Source organism: Pollicipes pollicipes, unplaced genomic scaffold (assembly GCF_011947565.3).
Source record: "Pollicipes pollicipes isolate AB1234 unplaced genomic scaffold, Ppol_2.1 Scaffold_4295;HRSCAF=5057_pilon_pilon_pilon, whole genome shotgun sequence".
Taxonomy (NCBI): Eukaryota; Metazoa; Arthropoda; class Thecostraca; order Pollicipedomorpha; family Pollicipedidae; genus Pollicipes; species Pollicipes pollicipes.
Genome location: NW_023596461.1, coordinates 40,080,399 through 40,101,113, shown reverse-complemented (window position 1 = coordinate 40,101,113; position 20,715 = coordinate 40,080,399). Strand labels below are relative to the sequence as shown.

The 20,715-nt window shown below is 52.8% G+C and overlaps 2 protein-coding genes across 4 annotated transcripts; one reads left to right on the top strand and one right to left on the bottom strand.

The window, feature by feature from the left end:
- The first annotated feature begins 162 nt into the window (after positions 1-162).
- LOC119096337 (protein eiger) lies at positions 163-12,334 on the top strand. The gene is made up of 7 exons (XM_037219181.1): positions 163-434; positions 6,470-6,666; positions 7,117-7,324; positions 8,147-8,354; positions 9,211-9,365; positions 10,790-10,937; positions 12,210-12,334. Exons 1-7 carry the CDS (start codon positions 219-221, stop codon positions 12,311-12,313), a joined length of 1,236 nt encoding a protein of 411 aa, XP_037075076.1. The 5' UTR covers positions 163-218; the 3' UTR covers positions 12,314-12,334.
- Positions 12,335-14,478: 2,144 nt separating this feature from the next.
- On the bottom strand, positions 14,479-19,867 carry LOC119096338 (coenzyme Q-binding protein COQ10 homolog A, mitochondrial). 3 transcript variants are annotated; one of them, XM_037219182.1, is made up of 4 exons: positions 19,607-19,867; positions 18,383-18,532; positions 17,390-17,523; positions 14,479-14,959 (listed from the first exon to the last, which is right to left on the bottom strand). In XM_037219182.1, the coding sequence occupies exons 2-4, from the start codon at positions 18,485-18,487 to the stop codon at positions 14,503-14,505; spliced, it is 696 nt and encodes a 231-aa protein (XP_037075077.1). In that variant the 5' UTR covers positions 18,488-18,532; positions 19,607-19,867; the 3' UTR covers positions 14,479-14,502. The 3 variants fall into 3 exon arrangements, with proteins under 3 accessions (XP_037075077.1, XP_037075078.1, XP_037075079.1); XM_037219183.1 differs by lacking the exons at positions 17,390-17,523; positions 19,607-19,867 and having other exon boundaries at positions 18,383-18,514; XM_037219184.1 differs by lacking the exons at positions 17,390-17,523; positions 18,383-18,532; positions 19,607-19,867 and adding an exon at positions 15,780-16,156.
- Between the last annotated feature and the right edge of the window lie 848 nt (positions 19,868-20,715).

The following is a 20,715-nucleotide window of genomic DNA, read 5'->3' as shown; positions in this document are numbered from 1 at the left end:
GGACCACCCCCGCCGGGAGGTCACCTGCCGGGGCGGCGGGCCCGCGCGCCGCCCGCGAATCGGCCGCCGCCGGTCAGCCGACGCCCGCTGCGTCACGGGCGTCGGCCGGACGGGCCCGGCCCGGCCGCGCCGGGCCGGGCCGGGCGGGCCAGTCCCTTGTCGGCCGGTGACACGGCGTGCCGCCGCCGCCGCCGCCTCACGCCCCAGTCGCCCTCAGCATGGAGAAGGAGGAGCAGCGAGCAGACCGGCCGCGTGGTTGGGCCGGCCCCGGTGCCGGCATGGCCGGCGTGCTCTCGCTGACGAGCATGGTGCTCTGCCTGGGGTTGGCACTGCTGGAGGTGAACCACATGCAGCAGAGCGCGGTGCTGCGCAGCCAGGTGCTGACCCTCCAGCGGCGCCTGGAGAGAGTGGAGGCCGGCCTGGCTTCCGGCGAGGTGAGCAGTCAGGTGCTAACCCTCCAGCGGCGCCTGCAGAGAGTGGAGGCCGGCCTGGCCTCTGGCGAGGTGAGCAGTCGCCACCAGCCGCCTCATCGTGACGAGCACGGACGCCCTTGGCTCGGCGGGGCACAAGGTCGTACGGTGCGACTGCAGGTCAAAGGCTTTACTGGGGAAATGAATGTGCATGAAACTGCGCTTTTTGTGGGACCGAGACAATTTTTTTCAGGGCACGCGTCATCCGACGGGCGGGCCAGAATCTCACCCACCGGTCAGAAGAAGGTGACTGGTGGTGCTGGTGGGCGGCAGGGGGAGGGGGGGGGGGGAATGCGTCGAGAATTTTAGAGTGCTCCTTTCCACGCAACCACCGTCGACGTGATGGTGAATTCTTTCAAGTTCAGGGACTTGTATCGTCCTCCGTCCCCGATCTCCCGCCCCCCCCCCCCCCACGCACCTTGGTGTCGTCTTGGCCGCGCCCGTGACATGTGTGGTGCTCTGACCAGCCCGCCCCTGGTTAGACACAATGTTGTCGCCCAGTGTTATCTCGGACCCGAGCTGCAGTGCAAACGGTGTCAGCTCTCGGCGGAGAAGCGTTTGTAGCGGTGCATGGCGAGCAAAGCTGAGCGCTGAGTTGTGAAACATTAAGCTCAAGCGGGGTCGCGCCGACTACGCGGCGCCGAGGCCTGCGGCGGGGGGACAATGACATGCCATTGACATGGCATCAGTGTGATGCACGGAAGCCGTGGGCAGACGGAGCGCTCCGGTCATGACAACCGCCCCTCGCTACATCTCGACCAAAACAGGTCCTCGCTCGTTACCGGCCGTCTGGCTATTTTATCGTCCGAAAAACAGCCACAAAAACGCCGGTATAAAGTGTGTCGGCTCATTTGTGAACCTCGCACGCTGGTTAGTGATTTGCAGCCGATTATTTCCAATACGTCATAAAGTTATTTACATTTCTTGTACGTCACGCTTACATTCATAACGCAATATTTGCAGGTAATGGGAGGTCAGGTGCAGTGCAGGGACGTATGACCTGATGTCGTTCAGATTTCCACCCATCATTCTTTTCGTCTATATGTTAAGCATCGTGCCTCAAAGTCAAAACAGATATGAAGATAGCCAGCTGGATTTGGTAGCCTTTGAACGCCATCCTTAAGTTGATCTATGGCTGTTGCTGGCTTAGATCGTACTCAACATAGCCCTCCGCTTCATTCCAATATTTCGGACAATGGCCATTTGGGACATATAACGCCATTTGAAGAATGGACGCACTAGTCACATTTTGATCCCACCACACTTTTGTAGGTGTAAGGTGCTGTCGGTAGCTCCCGGAATGTGCTCCACATCCACGCATGATGTTCTTGGCGGCTTCGGTCACGCCAGGGGCAATGCTCTCTTTTGCGAGCATGTCCCATTTCCGAGCGGCGGGCCGTATGTGCGGTTCCGTGCGTGTTTTTGCAGTGGGCAATGATGCTTTAGGCCGGCTCAGCGGATATTTCAGACAAGGCTACTAAGGGTCAGCCTTCGTCAGCAATGGTGCGTGGTTTACCGGCCCGAAGTCATCAGACACAACACCGGCAACTCATGGAATATTACTATACGCATGCCGTATTAATGATGTTTGGTGATCAAGGTTACCTATGACAAACGTCACAGTGGGCGGGAGCTAATTCAATGCCGTGCATTGCCCGCGCACTACAAAAGCATAAAGAAGTAACATAACTTGTCCAATATCCTAATTCAGAATTGAAAGTTGAGCCACCTAAGTTTCTCAGTCATGGCCGTGAGCTTTGATGCACGCCAGCTACCCTACACCTACCAATATGGCATTACATAGACAGATGTTATGCTGTCGCATTCTTACGCGTTCATTTTGCCATACTTTGAAGCGTATTTCTCATCCCCGTTCGCGTAATTGTTGTAGGCCCCTCAAATGTGCGGCAATGCTCTGCCTTACCCTCGGTTTATTTACAAATTACTCATGGTATGTGGGTTAATGTGTGGTTCAAGTTGAGCCACAAGTCCGAGCCCATTGAAAACGGCCGCAAAACTGCCTTGCCACAGATAGCACTGACGTTACAGGGAAAACGCTGCAGGTTCTGAGAGAACGGCTTTTTCTTCTGCACACGAACGGGCCTAGATGTGGGTGAAAAGAGCTAAGGATCTCTGAAATATCAGAGAAGGTCATTGGCTCCCGTTGGATGCTGTCTTTTTACCACCGATTTATCAGGACGATAATCAACTGATTCTACAGTGATGTTCATCAATTTTACAGTTTTTTTTAAGACACCTGCGGTGTTTCCTGTCATCCATCTACTCCTAACATAAGCAAGTTACGTCGTAAAAAATAACGATATGGTTTTGGTGTGGTCTAAAGATGAGATGAAGTACTAGTTTCAAGACCTGGCAACTGACTTAGTACTGACGAATTTGGCCTGTCGCAAACTATCGTTTTCGCGATCGTACATATAATTTTACGGAACGTCCCACAAGCAAAAAAGGCTTGAAGACGTCAAACTCACGAAACCTCAGTGATGACGTCAGATTTTTGTTTGGACCCTGCCTTGTCTGCGCACCCGTCGGAGGTCCGGACCGTCAGGCGCGCGGACTTACACCCTGACGACACGCCGGCTGCTGGCGGGTGTTCAGAGCCGACCTCCTCTTCCTGTGGTGATAACGGCCCTGACGCACCCGCCGACTTCAAAATTACAGCGTGAGTCATCGGGCTGTCCCACGTCCGTCTTCTAGGAGAAAGAGAACGCATCCCGCGCGATGCATTGGTTACCAAGAACCTACACTAGTATTGCGTGCGCGCGAGTGGTAAAGCGTAGTCACGTCCTTCACACTTTTGTGGGGGTAGCTGACTAGTTGATCTACCAGAATTTTTGCACTCTTGTTATTGGAGCATGCATTCTTGATACGAACTAGTGTTCACTGGCTTGCCTCATTTACGAGAGGAAGGCTAGAATTATCAGCTATTTGGTTGTCAAAAATCGGTCTTAATGCAGAGCGCTGAGAATTCCCTCACTTCTCAACACTGCATTCTCTCATCTCCAGACATCATTCCCACTTCTTCACCCAGCTCCGATGGCCTTGTAGGCACTGTTCCTTCAGGAGCGCGTCTCCCCACAGAACAGGAACTGTTTTAAACGCTTTCTTGGACGGGCAGCGACGTCCGCGGTGGCAGTTCTCCAACCACAGAAACGCCAACAGCCTCCCTCCCCCCCCCCCCCCCAAATAATAGTCTGCCGCTCCAAAGAGGAATGTCAGCGCTGGGTAGATCCTATATGATCCTCGGACAGGAAGTTCATCACGATAAGAGGTTTGCGGGCTAGTGGAGCGTCGCCCTTGTGAAGCAGAAGCTATTGCCGGCTTGTCTGGGCCCCTTCTACTGAATACAACTGCAGCAGCTTCCTCTGGATCAGATCCCTGTAATGTTGTCCAGTGGTGGTGAAGTCCTTCGCGAGTCACTGAGCCAGGATGACGCCCTCCTTATCCCAACAAAAAGCGGAGGACCTGAGACTAAATGCGTGAATATGCGTGCCAAGTTGTACCGACTTCACAAGCATCGAGCTGTGTCGACCGCCTTTATATGTACAGAGCCGTGCCAAGTCCTTCACACACATCCAGCGGTGCCGCGTCAGCCGGCCGCGGCCGCTCAGGCGCCGGGGCCCGTTCATCAGGTCAGAGGCCACCTCCGCGATCGGCCGTGGCTTCTCCCACGCGAGTGCGTGAAAATCTTCGTAAACTTGCTTCGTCAGGAACTTCTTTTGTGGCGGCGAATCATATGTTTCCACTGCTTGGACTGTTCTTTACCTCTGGATGATACCGATAATGCGACGTACGATTCATCCATTGTGAGGTGGCCCCAGGAAAAAGGCTAGGTGACGTTTCAGAAGTGACCGGCATACAACAGATGGTGCGTCCTCCTTCGCATCGTCCAGCGCTACCTTGCATCGACCTTCGTCATCGCAAGGTCGTCGGTGATACTGCGAGGAGCATTTCCGTGGGGAGACCTAGATGCTTAGCTATCCTCATCAAAACGATGATTCGGTTTTCTTTGATGAAGCTGTCCACTCGGGCAGCATTATCTGCGGTCATCGATGACCGAGGCCGCCCAGCACGTGGCAAGTAATTGAGGCCCCGCCTGCTGGCTTTAAACGTCCGCACCCATTATCGAACTCGGACCTTCACGCAGCACGGAGTTAGCCCATATAGATAACTCGTACCGTATAGAGCAGCTGCAGACATATCTTGTGTAACTCAATACGGAAATCAATAGCAAAACGAATAAATCCTGATCTATATGGACGTCCCTAATGTCAGGTTATTTCTACGATTATATCAACACGGTACGCGAATCCGTGAATGTGCGTGCCAAGTTACACCGATTTCACAAGCATCGAACTGTGTCGACCGCCTTATATGTACAGAGCCGTGCCAAGTCCTTCACACACATCCAGCGGTGCCGCGTCAGCCGGCCGCGGCCGCTTTGGCGCCGGGGCCCGTTCATCAGGTCAGAGGCCACCTCTGCGGCCGGCCGAGGCTCCTTTCACGCGAGCGCGCGCGGCCGCACGTACGCTGGCCGGCCTCGCCGCCGGGCCGCGCCTAACTGGGCCGCAGCGGGGGACGAGGACCGGTCCCCAGGCGCTGGCGGCGCCGGGCCGCGTGCACGACGCAATGCAAATGTGCAGTGCAAGCGCTGGGTGGGACAGAAACTGATCAAGTGTAATCGGATTACATCGTCCCTCTGCGGTAACTGTCTGCGCCCTTGTCTCGCTGCGTCGGCGCGGGCCACGCTCTGCTGCCGCGGTGATGAGTCGGTGGTTCGCACGCCGTGTTGTGCTGGTCGTGGGCAGGACAGCATGTCGGGCTAGCGCGTGCTGTGCCTGCCGAGCTCCATGCACCTGACCACTAATTATCGCGCCGAGTGCAGGGCGTGCTGGACATGAGGCCTAGCCATCACTGATGCAAGAGGTGGGTGGAGCTCAGAGACCGGTCGTCTGCCATAAGGGTACATTAAGCACTCCGGTTCACAAGACATATGTTTATGTACGGAGACAAGGCGCGATGTAATCCTTGACATGCGCCTGGGCGTGCGGCCATGCGAGCTGTTCCGCCAGGGGTGTACCCATGATGCTGCCTTATATGTGCAGGTTAGAGTACACTGCATAGCAACTACGTGATGGCCGTTTCACTTGGAGTCCGCAGTGGCTTGGGGCGGGCCGTCACAATTCAGTCCGCGACACTGCTGTTCTGACCACCTTGGCTTGTATCTTAACTGGTGTGCTCACTGTGTAATGCCCTTGTGCTGACCGTTTCAGTCGGTGTCTTCAGTGCCGCTGTGCCGGGCGTTTCAATTGGTGTCTTTAGTGCCACTGTGCCAGCTGTTTCAGTTCGTTTCTTCAGTGTCGCTGTGCTGGCTATTTCAGTTGGTGTCTTTAGTGCCCCTGTGCCAGCCGTTTCAGTTCGTGTCTGCAGTGCCGCTTCAGTCGGTGTCCTCAGTGCTGCTCTGCCGACCGTTTCAGTCGGTGTTTTCAGTGCTGCTGTGCCGGCCGTTTCAGCCGGTGTCTTCAGTGTCGCTGTGCCGGCCGTTTCAGTCGGTGCCTTCAGTGCCGCTGTGCCGGCCGTTTCAGTCGTTGTCTTCAGTACCGCTGTGCCGGCCGTCTCAGTCGGTGTCTTCAGTACCGCTGTGCCGGCTGTTTCAGTCGTTGTCTTCAGTACCGCTGTGCAAGCTGTTTCAGTTCGTGTCTTCAGTGTCGCTGTGCTGGGCGTTTCATTTGGTATCTTCAGTACCGCTGTGTCGGCCGTTTCAGTCGGTGTCTTCGGTACCGCTATGCTGGGCGTTTCAGCCGGTGTCTTCAGTGCCGCTGTGCCGGCCGTTTCAGTCGGTGTCTTCAGTGCAGTCGGTGTCAGCGCTTCAGTCGGTGTCTTCAGTGTCGCTGTGCCGGCCGTTTCAGTCGGTGTCTTCAGTGTCGCCGTGCCGGCCGTTTCAGTCGGTGTCTTCAGTACCGCTGTGCCGGCCGTTTCAGTCAGTGTCGCCGCAGTTCCGGCAGCGTCGCTCTGTGAATGGCCCGGCCCCGCAGACCAACGCTGCTGGCATCCCTATCGTGGACCGCCCGTACGGCCACCGGCCGGGCCACCAGCCCCGCACAGACGGACTGCAGGTGTACGACAGCTTCTCCAGCGGGAAGGCCGGCAGCGACGGCACCATCCTGCCGCACCACAGGTCAGCCGGTCACGGAAGATGCTCCTGCAGCGCCGGCAGTCAGCTCCCAGGCCGGTAACAACGGCCTGCGCCGCATGGAACGGGGCGTTCCGTGTGGGCCGAGGTTTCAAATATGGCTCGTAGTTCTCTTGAATTATAATCCTGGTGGAGCAGCCAAACTGGCTTGCTCGCTGCTCGTCACGTAGTCAGATAGCGGAAAGCGATTGCAGTTGACGGCGTTGTCATTCCCCTCATACACGCGCGGCCGATGTGCATTGCTGCAATGCTTTGTCGTTGTCCGCACAGATACGACTGTCGGGACTGGGTTACACCATGCCGCAATCCGACACTCAGGACACGTGTGAAATTGTGGGCAAACCATGGCTCGTAGTGTGTCCCTGCCTGCATGTATGATGCGCAGGATGCATCTTGCTGCCGTGCTGCCCTGTTGACCGCGTCTCCGCCTGGCAGGAGCAGCGCCGCCTTCCGCACCGGCAAGCTGGGTCGAGTCAACGCGGCCGAGGCGGCGCCCCAGGCGTCCACCGACCCGCGCACCACGGACCGGCCGCGCGCCGCCCAGGCTGGCGTGCATCACCGGCGCTCCCGCGTGCGACAGGCCCGCAGGAGAAGCCGACCCCGCGCCGTGGCCCGCCGCCGCGCCGGCGCCGCCCGGCCCAAGGTCAGGGGGCAGCGGACGCTCGAGAGAGGCGCATTGGCTGGGGTCGGGGCCGTGGCACGACAGGTCAGGAGGGTGACCGTTCGGGACGGGAGGTGCGCTGCTCGCAGATGCAGCGGCCAACGCTTTGGCTCACAAACCGACATGGGTAAGCTTCAGAATGGGAAGCTGTTGGGTCTATCGTCTTTGTCGTTGTTTTTTTTTTTGTTACGTAATTGTATTGTCCTTCCAATGTTTTTGATGACGAGCATGATGACTACAAAAAGGAGTCCCCACCACGCCTTCGTTATTTCATGCAACTAATTAGACCAGCTAGCGTCTTCTGATCGGAAAGGAACCGTAACATCTGTTTTACGATGCAGAAGATCACGACCGTGCGGAAAGGGCCGTGGATCCCAGGGCAGATGGCCGCCAGGCCTCCTAACCTTGCCAATGCCGTCAGAGGGTAGCGATTCCCATCGCGAGCACCAAGCGATGATGCGATGCAGATGCACTTCCCAATATAGCTCTTCAATGGGAGAAAACCAGAATATGTTTGCATGCTTTTGCAGTTAACTTTCATCAACATAGCGTCACGATGCAAACAGCATGTAAATATGCAAGACCTGGCCAGCTGTTGGGGAATTAGTCGAAAGAAAGCAACTCATATGAATGCCGCTCTCAAGAAAACGACATTCTGTTGTTGTTGGCTCATAATGGACCATTACTTAGCGAAATTTTAAACTCGTCGCGTCACAGCTCGCGTGGCAGAAATCAACGTGAACCGAGCCCATTTGTCACGATGGTGGGCCGCTGTGCTGACGCCCGCGCGGCGCGTCCGTGCAGGGCCGGTCGACGGCGGAGGCGCGCCGGGCGCCCATCGGGTTCGCGGCCCCCTCCAGCGGCAGCGGCGGTCACAAGTCGAGGTCGGGCCACGGCAGGAGCAAGCGGCTCATGCGCATGATGGAGCAGATGCGCGACTCGCTCAGCGTCACCGCCGCCCACTTCGAGGGTCACACCGCCAACTACACGCTGTCACACCCCCACTACGCAGGTTCGAAAAACCCTCGCCGCTCGGCGCGGTGTCCGAACTGGTGCTGTGGGGCTGGTGCTGTCTTACAGCGGTGTCCCGCTCGCAGCAGACCGTAGCGCGCCTGGCACCGGCCGCCCTGACCGCGTCCCGACAGATCGCAGCGGATTGTGAGCCATGGTCGGTTATCGTTGCCGTTCAACCATGAAGTCGCCCACCTTCGATACCATAGGTGTTCCGCAGTACATGCAACTCGCTATCTTTGCATCGTGAACAAGCATTCGTTCCAGACCGATTTGAGCGAGTTACTTTGGGAACGTGATGTGCAACCAGTAGACATGCGCTGGTTCGTGACTGCCGCATTCGCTTCGATTGATCCTGACAACAGCTGCGAACGGAATGCGTCTTTCCCTGCCAGCGCAAACAAGGCCTCCACCCGTCGGGCGTGCCGGGCCTGTGTTACACCAATCACTTGTCTGGCGCCAACTGCTGCCGAATGTCATCATCGCGATGCACCAGCCCATGATGCACCAACAGAATTTGGGACATAGCACCGACGTCACAACGCACGTCGTCTAGAGCATTGCCAAGATGGCGAGAGGCATGAGCGATTCGAATCAGAAACACGTGAAACGTGCATTTTCAACAGTGCCACCACTACGTCTGCCGCCATCTGACCGGAAATCCTCTGCTTAGTGCGAGGTGCATGGACTGGAACTCCTGTCCGGTAAACGCTCTCAAAACTCGTCCCTGTGCACCGTCACACTCGCCGATGCTGTTGTGTGCGTGCCTACGTGACTGTTGTGTGCGTGCCTACGTGACTGTTGTACGCGTGCCTGCGTGTGTGACGTGCCTGTGTGACGGGCCGACCGTTACCCAGGTAACGGTGTGCTGCGCAACAGCCAGCCGGACGGCATGTTCGCCGACTGGCGACACGCCGCCTGGATGAGCCGCCACGGCTTCAGCGACGATTTCCAGTTGTACGGCGGCCAGGTGACCGTCCGGCGACCCGGCGTCTACTACATCTACGCCCAGGTACGGCCGCAGGTCCGCGTCGCCGCCGCGCGGTCAGCGCGTGGAAACCGTCGGACAGCGACGCCATTGTATATATATATATATATATATATATATATATATATATATATATATATATATATATATATATAATTCGCCATCTATTTACATCAAAATTCAGCTTCAAGTTTTGATTCACTTAGGATGTATTCATGGACCAAACAAGCCACGGGCTACAAAACTGCGGTCCGTATTGTTCTATCTAAAGTGGTTTGACATCCAGAGGTCAGAAAACAAAGTCAACCAGTAACAATCCCACATGAAAGATATCAGCGAAAACAGCGTATGAAAAACAGGCCCACGTCCGCGCTAAGACCTAAAAAACGCGTGAATCAAGGTCAACCATGAAGGCTGCTATCAAGGTCAAAGATCGGAGACATGCCGCGCTGCTGCATTATGGGACCGATTGTGCAAATCGGAAGTGTTTAGAAAGTCCAGCGTCTATTCCAACCTGGGCTACCAAAACGCCACCCTTTAAGAAACTGTTTAGGTAAAAAAGCTGATAACGCAAAATTAGCCAGGTCAAAAGACAGGGTAGCACTGCACTGCTGACGACAGGGTAGCACTGCACTGCACTGGGACTGATGACGACAAATAGGGTGTCATCTGAGAGCCAGGTAATCATTACGGCGCAGGCCCTCGAAAAGGCATGAATAAGGGTGAATCCACAATATCACCCCCACGGTCAAAGGGAGGGGTAGCGCCGTACTGCCACTATCACACCCACGGTCGAAGGGAGGGGTAGCGCCGTACTCCCGCTGTGTGTGCCCGGTCTATACAAATCAGGTGCTATTTGGGAGCCAGGTCCAAGCTGCCCAAAGCACGTGAACCACGTACAAACTGGAGGGGCATATTTAAGGTCTAAAGACATTTGGAGCATCCTAATCGAACCGACTAACCTTGAATGGCGGCATTTTGATAGTCCTGGCTGGAGTGGCTACCAGGCTCTCAGACGACACCCTATTTATGGCCATCCGTCCCATGCAGTGGCAGTGCTGCGCCACTCCGTCCTTTGACCTTGAGCATGGCCCTTAAAATTGACACCGGAAGGTGATTTTGCTGCCCTGGGATGGTACGAGTACCTGCGTTTCATGCGGGGTCTTCCTATTCTAAACGACATTCATGTACGTTGTTGCTGGTCGACTTTGTTCTCTGATATCGGGAGGATATCTGATATCTGATATCTATAGCACCTGTAAGATAAAAAAAACGCGTAACGAACCGCATTTCTTAACCAGCGTACGTTGTTTAGCCTGCAAACGCATTTAAGGCGAATCAGAACTTGACGTTGAATTTCAATCAAATGTGTCGCCATAGAAAAGACCTAAGACCGCGGTAGTCATGGCCGCGCGCGCTCCGCCCACATGCACTGCGACTGTTTCCAGATCAATTACTTTGATGTCAGCGACCTCAATGGGTTTGAAATCCGCGTGGACAGCCGCCCGATCGTGACGTGCCTGACGATGGAGGGCAGCGACAACAAGCAGAAGGCCAACACGTGTCACACCAGTGCTGCCACCTACCTGAATTCAGGTGGGACGACCGCGCCGGTACGCTTGGATGCGAGGCATGGTAATGGCTTCATCGACGCGACTTCTGCCGCTGCTTAAACTTCGTCGGCACAGACACGGGAGTAGTATGAAAACGGGATTTTGGGACCCACTCGTTCGCAAAATTGGAATCAGACGGTCGCATCAGAGCAGTATACGCAATGAAATAGACGCGACTTATTCGTGCGCACAGATTCAGGGCTGATCAACATCCCATGAGGCACATATATTACAGAATTTTCTGGAACGGCGGTAAATTCACTAGGAAAGTTTCGTCACCTGGTATTTAATGTTATTCACTGCTGACGTTAGATTTGTATATTTTGATGCATAGCACATGATAACACTTGTTCCCCACCAATGTGTACAAATAAACCTCATGCGATGTTTGTAGCGATGTGTGACCTCTAACGCTAACCACCAAATCAGCGCATGATGACGTGAGGGACGATGAAAGCAGCACACCAGACAAACATCGATCAGGACTTCTGTTTGGCACCCAGCTCGCGTGCGTCGGTGCCAGCTCGACACCCGCTTTGATGTCGGAGCTGCGAGGCGTCAGCGCTGATCGCATGCTCTCGTAATCTGCAGTAGCAATAAACCCGCGTCACCGCACTGGCCGGTCGGCGGCTGTGGGCGCTCTTGTCCGCTCCCGCCGCCGTGGCGCTCTCGCCTGACCACGCGCGCCGCTCCCGCTGCCGTAGCGCTCTCCCCTGACCACGCGCGCCGCTCCTGCTACCGTGGCGCTCTCGCCTGACCACGCGCGCCGCTCCCGCTACCGTGGCGCTCCCCCCTGACCACGCGCGCAGCTCCCGCTACCGTGGCGCTCTCGTTTGACCTGCGCGCCGCTCCCGCTACCGTGGCGCTCTCCCCTGACCACGCGCGCAGCTCCCGCTATCGTGACGCTCTCGTCTGACCGCGCGCGCCGCTCCCGCTACCGTGGCGCTCTCGCCTGACCACGCGCCGCTCCCGCTACCGTGACGCTCTCGTCTGACCGCGCGCGTCCGCTCCCGCTACCGTGGCGCTCCCCCCTGACCACGCGCGCAGCTCCCGCTACCGTGACGCTCTCGTCTGACCGTGCGCGCCGCCCCCGCTACCGTGGCGCTCTCGCCTGACCACGCGCGCCGCTCGCGCTACCGTGACGCTCTCGTCTGACCGCGCGCGCCGTTCCCTCTACCGTGGCACTCCCGCCTGACCATGCGCGCCGCTCCCGCTACCGTGACGCTTTCGTCTGACCACGCTCGCCGCCCCGCAGGTGATTCGGTCACCATCCATGACCTGCAGCGGCTGCGCATCTCTCAGTTCCTACCGGACCGTAGCTTCTTCGGCCTGGTGAGGCTGGCCGGCACGGCCAGGTAGCTCGCCGACGGAGCGCGGGGCGTGACCGGCCGCCGGCGGAGGCCGAGGAGCCGCCCCGCACACCGGCCTGGAGGCGCGTCGACCGCGCCGCGGCCGCCGCCAGCACAAGCAGCAAGGCGCGTTAGTCCGCACGCGTAAGGCGTTGGCGCTGCCCTTGGCGCAAAAATGTGTGCGCGCGCGCTACCGCACGCACTGCTTGCTCCCTCTTGAAAAACGTACGAAAATGTGCGCACTGGATGGATGACTTAGCTGACGAAGCCCGGGTACTTTGCGCTTGGAACCGCTGGTTGGGACTCTCCAGCACGTGCCCGCGCGTGCTTGGATACCATATCGTATCTTCGCCGTGCCGTCCTTGTCAACCTGGCAGGATTGGCGCACGCGTGCGTGCGGTGTACTTACGACTCGTGGGCGGCGACGACTAACCACGACGCGTGGACAGTTCTTCACGTTGTCAGACCTAACAAGATATGGAAAGAAAAAATTAATGTAGCATCACTGCGAAAGGCGGACTTTCTTGACCATGCGTAGCGTAGTGAGATACTGTGATATTGAACCAGCGCGTTGATATTGTTAACGACGGATACTCCCTGTGCCATGCCAGTGTTAATGTGGTTTTAAAAAGCCGTCCATAAATAACGTTACGCATGGAGGGGATCTTGACCGAGCGTAAAGAAAGCGCAACAAGGGTGAGGGCGATTTGGACACCGCAACGTTACGCTCAAATTTGGCTGCAGGTCATGAGGAAATCTTTTTTATATTTTCACCGTACAGACAAGGGAGTGGTTGTGGGCAAGCGTAGCCAAGTGCATGTCCAGGGGTAGGGGATGGGAGAATGGCCAAAGACGCATAACGTTATTTATGGACGGTCCCTCGTGTGTGGCAACCGCAGGGTCTCGAGGCGGACCGTGTCTAGGCCTGCGGTCGGATACGCCGTAACGTTCTTCATCCCGCTGTGTCATTGCCGTTCGTAAGTTAGTCAATACACATGGCAGAGGAAGCCCATACCCAACGAATCCTCATAGACACAACCGCGGGCACCTCCTGATCGCTGTCGCGCAATGAGGACGCATACGAGCGCAACGAGCACAAGACTGGGTGCAGCAACCGCGCTGTTTGCCAGCCTGGATTAAATGGACCATTATATCCCATGGTCCTAACATTCGAGTCACGCAGGCATTTGAGGTTACATAAAGATAGCACGAGATAAACACACGACACAGGGTGTGTAGATATTATGACACTGAAAGACAAATGTAGGTCAAGAATGGACTTGCGAGTCATGCGCCGGACTGCAGCACGACGCAGTGAAACCAAACACTTGGCATCCTGCACTGTTGACAACGCAGTTCGCAGTTAGTGCGAAACAAAGAGACGACAGCAGAAGCCAAGAACAATCCTTATCTCTGACGGCTGGCGCTAATAAATCATTCCAGCCAGTAAAACAGTACATTTCTAGCTTTATGAGGAATGCAATGAAGACAAATCGGAAAAACACGCGAAAATGAAAAACACAATCCAATAAATTAAGTTTGCACCTTTCATGTCCGAAAATACGCACAAAAACCTGTCCCTTTCTATTATTATTATCTACCCAAAGCCCACCGTTTTCATTCCTTTGTATTAGGGGCCTTTGCATATCCCACGACGTTCACCGCTCATGCCTCCAAGACAAAAGCACACTTCGAAGCACGGACATTCCATCACATACTTGAACATCTGCTTTGTTGATGCAAGCAGAGCTTGCCTCGAGACTAGTTATCTTGATAGAAGAGCTCATCATTTTGAACAAGAACTGTTTAAATGTGCTTGCCAACTTTCTGAGAGAAAACATCCTGGTATACACGCATATATCGGCGGGAAGTTACGCAATGTGTGCATAAGGTGGCATTCACCCAAGGCAGACATAATAGGGCATGTCGAAAGGTCATAAAACCGACTGATCTGCGGGAACGAACACAAAATTGGTGGATCCACGCGTCGTGACAATTACAACACGAGTAAAACATTGCAAGCTACCACAGCGCAACTGCTTAATTCTTCATTAAACCCACACGCGCTCAGCGATCATGAAGGTTTTCCTAGTCGATTTCCTTTAACTATGCCTTGAAGCCCGGACATTATGCGAGCAAGAGTTGCTCGGGTGGCCAACACTTCTTTGCGCCCAAGCCATTTTCTAGGCGAGCAAGTCGTCAGCTAGCCACGATAACCTTGGGCTTCTGGCTGCGTATGCTCTCCTGACCAAAGCGCTTGTTAGCTTCTCGGAGAAACGCGTTGACCATGTGCCGCACGACTTCGTCGAAGAACATGTTGGCCAGCCGGGAGTGTAGTGCCGAACGAAACTCGAATGAGACCGAGAAGTCGAGCACGCACGTGCGCGCGTTGCCGGCCAGGCCGGGCGCGAACTTCCATACGGTCTGCAAATGATTGAACATGCGGCCCTCGGTGCAGACGGCCTTGACCAGGTGCGGCCTCGCCAGAGTCACGCTCGAGACGTACGCCTCGCGCACGGGCCCGAACCCGATGGCCAGGCGCGCCTTCAGGAAGTTGGGCCGGCGCGCCACCACCACCGACTCGGTGCAGTAGGGCACGAAGAGGGTGTACTCCTCGACGGCCGAGACGATCTCGTACATCTGGTCCATCGAGTACCTGCGTGGGAGGAGGGGGGGGGAAAGGGGGGGGGGGTGAGGAGGACTCAGCCAGGCCACCACCGCCCACACGGCGGCGGGGCAGCGGTGCGGCGCAGCCCGCCAATTACCCGGCCCCAGCGTCCCGCAACGTGTCATTGGATGCACACACGGGACGTGCCGTTGTAACGGGAGCCGTTTGCTTATTTATCGTGACACGAGATCACGTAAGCCATTAGTGGGATATGCGATACCGAGTCAGCGCTAAAGAAATGTGATGTGAGCGCTTCTACACACGACATATTTGCTGCATGAAAAGTGCCCAATGGAAAGATAGAAATTATCTCAATGTTTTTACCATCCACCACACAACGTCGAGCTGTTTGAGTCAGTGTGAACAAATAATCGGCCATGGAAGTTTTCATGAGAGCACGTTCTTCAAGACATACGGAGTGCAAAGCCGACATAAGCCTATGAGTACAATTAACAGCAATAAACTAAAGAGGTCAGCGATCATTTCCACCAATGGGCTCTTCCGACTTACCCTTACCACTTTCACACAATACGCTTACATTTATGCACCCATAAGTGTCCAGCAGGGCAATGAAACGTGCACGATCAGGACATAGCGACAGGGAACTTCCGATAACATAATGATCACCTGCGCCATTATGGCAGTTTTCATTAACACGGCTGGCCAATGTCATCCTTTCACACAATTAATTTATCTCGCGTAATGTATAAATGTGAAACAATCATTGTAAGAAATGAGACGCACAGCCGTGTCCAATACCAAAATTTCTGGTTTAAGCCCCATTATACACAAACCTTTAGTAACCTACCCACTGCTCAGTGTTGTTCCGTAATCCGTACGAATGCTTTGAGACACAACAAACTTCTGCGAAGGGCTTCCAGTTAAGAAAACTGTTATTCTTGCCCATATTTTGCGTTAAGATAACGTGCTGAAAACACTGGGCTAACCAAACAGCATTGCTAACAAAGATGCTGGCTGTTGACGGGACCATGCAGCACGCTCAAAAGATTCGTTAGCTCTTCTGTGATTTTTCTGTCTATAGTCTACTAACCTCAGTATGAGCGTAATTTGGGGCGAACGTGACGTAGACGCTATAGTACCACCAGTGTTTTAGCTCATAGCACTGAAGCGAGGGACCAGTCACAAAAACGGTAACTATTTCAGTTGGTAGTGATGCAAGCTGCCAATTTTTGACGCCTGGAAACCCGCAACCGAATTTGAAAACTCGCACCCGCCCCGTATGCAAGGCATATCCTAAAAACCGCAAGGTCACGCCAACCCCATTTTGCATTCCGGGTACACATACCCAGTCTTCCAGTACTATAAGCGTCATAATAAGAAGCTGTAAGAAATATTAGAGCATGTTCGCCCCTTCTGTTGTCTTCTTGTCACGGCTAACACCATGCCATATATTTATTCGAGACGCATATGTTAAGCCTTATCATAAGATAGGGGCCACCACAAAAATATACAAAACTACAAACGCTTATTTTCACATCTGCTTTTTTTTACCAACACTGAGGGAAACTGTTGAAATGTGTGCGTTAGAAGAATTTTGAACCATGACTCACTTCGAAGAGACCGCTAAACAATCACCACGTGCAATCTCCTTGGTTCCAGGCGTAAATCTTCTGTATTCCAGACAAAAACCTTCTGGTCGTTCAGAAGATTCTTTGAAGGGAGCCAACAGCCTATCACTTGAAAAGCACGAAATCAAAGAACTCCAACCAGTATCAGAACGAAAAATCAAGACGAAATTTACATCTACCTGGGTTCATACGATGACTTTTCGGTCACCATATAAAAAAACAAAAAAGCGTACCTACATATTTATATATGTAGGTATGCATTTTGTGAACCAAACTTGCCCGTCCAAATCCCAGAAGTAGCAGGTTCTCCAATGTATCCTGTAGGTACGCCTTTTGTGAACCGAACTTGGTCGTCCAAATCTCGGAAGTAGCAGGTTTTCCAATCTAGCCGAGGTGTCAATAACACAAACAAAACCCCTGTATATACGCTAAAAAGGGGCTAGCCTTACACACAAATACATGTCATGGACATAGCATCAAGACATTGCCCACAGCCATCAGGCGCCACAATACTACCATTTCCAATTCCATAGACAGCCCAGGGTACCCGTACGATGGCTGATAATGCTTGCCTACGTCCGGTAGCGAGGCTTACAGTTTACAACAAAACTGCTCTCTTAACGCTGGATTTATACCACAAATGCCTTCAATGCGAGTGTACACAGAGTGCTGACCGCCCTCAGTACCTTCATACCAAATGACAAGCAACTTCAGCGACTCAGTGACACAGTAAGTAAGTAACTAGGTTGCATTTCAGTTCCAGCGGCAGAATTTTGTGTACGAAGTTTAACGTGCCGCAATACTCGGATCGTCCGCCCAGCCCCCTGACCTTATATGACCTTGGGCGGTCGCTGCTACCAGTCGCAGGCCATCCCAGCCGGAAGCAGATAGTGAGAGCCGAAAAAACTGGAACCCGGTCCACGCCACCGGCGCGACAGGAGACAGACCCTCGCACCAATTGAGCTACGGAGAAGACAAGCCGCATTTAACCGTACTTGGACCGTATGGTCCTGAGTTTTTGCTTTCTTTGGGCTTGGTTTGCTAACTATGTGCACAATACTGAGTCCTACTATGATTTAATACTGGGTCTGTTCTTGTCATCCCTCACCCAGATTCACCTATTTAGAACGCAAACGGATAGGTGTGTGTGGGGGGGGGGGGGGGGAGCGTCAATGCAATCTCTGCCATTTCCATACTTAGAATGCAGATTGCCCGCAACAAGATTTCGCGACTGGTCGCAATTCATGTCGCCTAGCCAATAATTGATCCCAGCTAGCCAAGGCAAACAAAAAGTTATCCTGAAAATCGGATTATTTCGGCTTTCCATTCCAATGCTTACGAAACCACGCTGGGACGCGACATCAACCTTATACAGACGTTTCTTGTTGCATCAAACGTACATTGATGTGACGGTGTCAGCTTCCATGAATGTAAGCCACCCGCGATTGGCGGATTCACCGGCTCCCGCCCCCACCGCCCGCGATAGCTGTACATTGCTGGGCTGTGCTCCTAAAAACGTCACTGTACACAAACCAAAAATGCTAGACGTCATTAGCATTAAACCATGCACGAAAAAATCCCCAGAGACTACCAAAAATTAATTTGGTCGTGATTACATGCATGCCAACAAGTTATTGTTGGAAAACCTTACAGGAAGGTCACAAAAACCTACATTAGGGCGAGAGTGACATGCGTATGATGCACTATTGGAGAATCAAGGTGCCTGCAAAGCAGAAAGTGCCAGAAAACAAACAGCCTTTGCTTTGAAACAACATCTTTTCACTACCTTTGCTGACAGTTATAAGGCAAGAGCAAACCTCACCCAAGCAGGCGTCGCTCTGAATATTCTCGCTTCTTGCTGCTGGTGCCTGGCAGGGAGATGAATGAGCGTGATGGCACATGGTGTGGGTGCATCCTGATCTGACATATGCCATCTTGGGAGCCCTTAGATGAAGTACAAGGTGGCATTGACCTGGGGGCATAAAGAAAATCAGTGCCTTAAATGATGACAGTGAAAGCAATATTTAAGCACATGAAGATGTGATCAGCATTACTTTATCAAGTTTAAAGTGATCTTTGCATTTTATAGGTGGTAGCATGCAGGAAAAGGGCCTGGCACAACCCATATACAACATATAAAAAGAAAATACACATTGACCTATGCTTGCACTTTTAGCAGGGCTGAGCCTGTACCAGTATTTGGCTGTGTTTGGCCAAGGAAATAATCAGAGTGATTCTTGCTTTACATACTATTCTGCCTGATGTTTGGCCTTGGTGTCTATGCAGACATACAGGTATGCCTGCTATGGCAGTATCACACATCCATGCTCTCACTATAACATAATGGTTGCAAAGGTTCCTTGCACAATTATCACTTTTTAATGATTTGTGTGTGTTTGCTGATAAAAATTATTGATTACATAAGAGAAAACCAATGGAACCCGAGCAAAAGCATCAACCAAGAACCCTTATCCACCAAAACATGCTCAGCACTGATGTCATAAATGACTGCAATGCTCTATGACCAAAAGTGGCATTATCAACCTTAGTTTAGCAGTTTAAATCTACTCAATTTACAATGGGCTGACACCATGTAGGAGATCCCACATCAATCACGTCTTGGGGCACAAAATGACCATTGCAGTTGACATGCCTGAAAACACCAATGAACAACAACAACAACAATCACATTTCTTAAAGTTAGATTCCTTGATTTCCTGGGTGGGAGCCCATAAAAATTGGGAGCAATAGGCCAAGCAGCCTTTGCAATTTCTGAGCAACATGGTAAGAAATTGTGGGGGAGGCACTACTTAACCATTGACATGCTTCCACCTCCTGATTCCTCACCAAGTATTACTTTCAAACAGGATCTCCCATCTTGTCAGCACCTACAGGGTGCTGGGAAGCCATCCAATCATCAAATGGGCTTCAGCCATAAGTCAGAAGCACAATCTAAAGGACACCAATGATTTATCCTCAAAAAGTTATGATGTGGTTGCTGAAAATAAAATAAAAAATATTTGCAAAATCTAACCCAAACACAAACCTGGTAACATCCGTCGTAACACCTACTCCACATCTTGAAACAGCCGTTGAGTTCCGACATATTGATGTGCACGGCTTCTTGAGTCTTAAGAAAAGACCTACTGATCTACGCTGCATCACCGATTCTGACTGTTTTCAGACGATCAATGTGTTTGTTACATTTAATGACTTTTGCTTACACAGTGCCAAATGGTTAAAACAATAATGGGTATCCCCCACAAGCAAACTTTGGTGATTTCAGAGGAGCCTTACGAGTTTTAATAGATTGCATTATCGTCACTGCTGCGCCACTTCTCGTAGTGAAAAAATCTGAGTGTAACCACTATAATACTGTCAACGAAAAAATGCGCGCTTTCTGCAGTGTCCACAAACCCACGCTTTCAAAACCACCTATACCTGATAGAATGGCTAGTGATGGATTTAATGTTAAATCTCTCAGATAAATGCGCAACGAATGCATTTACAGCATCTCACGCCCTGAACTTACCGTATATTGCGAACAACCATGCCTTTGCTTACATCATCATCATCTTAGTCTAGTGATGTTTACCATTAAGTCATTTTTAAGCCCAAAATTATATGTAATGTACTTTAAGAATGTTGTTTTACTACCTTCATATACCTGTACTGATTGTTTTTGCTCAACACTGTGGTTGTGTGGAAATCTATTGTATTTTAGCTAGTCGCGTAGCAGCAGAAGTCTTCGCGCATGCGCGCAGTCGCATAGCGCGCGTCAAATGTGAATGTAAACAAGCACTGTTCCGATCGGTAATGTGTGCGTGGTTGCGTGTTTGCTGCGTTTGGATCCCCCGGCGATTTGGTCAAGTGGCTTTTGAGTGATTGTCGCGCGGGCTATCGAGGCTGCTGCCTGTTTCTCTGAACCATTGATTTCAAATGTATGCAGAGTCGAATCAATAGCTGTGTTGTTGTGGTTCGATGAGCGTTCGTCGTGATGGAGGCGTGGAAGACTGTCATTTGCGTCTCGTTCGCACTGGTACACATAGAAAGTGCAGAGTACTTTCCGTACCAGAGAGTTTCGGACTGTACTCAAACGGAGTTTTTTAGTACTTCTGCATTCCAGTGTGCTGAATGTGGGAAGTTTCAAGTCAG

Coding starts and splice junctions, on each gene's coding strand:
- LOC119096337 (XM_037219181.1), top strand. CDS start 219: ATGGAGAAGGAGGAGCAGCGAGCAGACCGGCCGCGTGGTTGGGCCGGC. Junction 6,667..7,116: donor ACCATCCTGCCGCACCACAG/GTCAGCCGGTCA, acceptor TCCGCCTGGCAG/GAGCAGCGCCGCCTTCCGCA. Junction 8,355..9,210: donor GTCACACCCCCACTACGCAG/GTTCGAAAAACC, acceptor ACCGTTACCCAG/GTAACGGTGTGCTGCGCAAC.
- LOC119096338 (XM_037219182.1), bottom strand. CDS start 18,487: ATGTCAGATCAGGATGCACCCACACCATGTGCCATCACGCTCATTCAT. Junction 17,524..18,382: donor TCAGAGCGACGCCTGCTTGG/GTGAGGTTTGCT, acceptor TCTTCTCCGTAG/CTCAATTGGTGCGAGGGTCT. Junction 14,960..17,389: donor ACCGCCCAAGGTCATATAAG/GTCAGGGGGCTG, acceptor CCTCCCACGCAG/GTACTCGATGGACCAGATGT.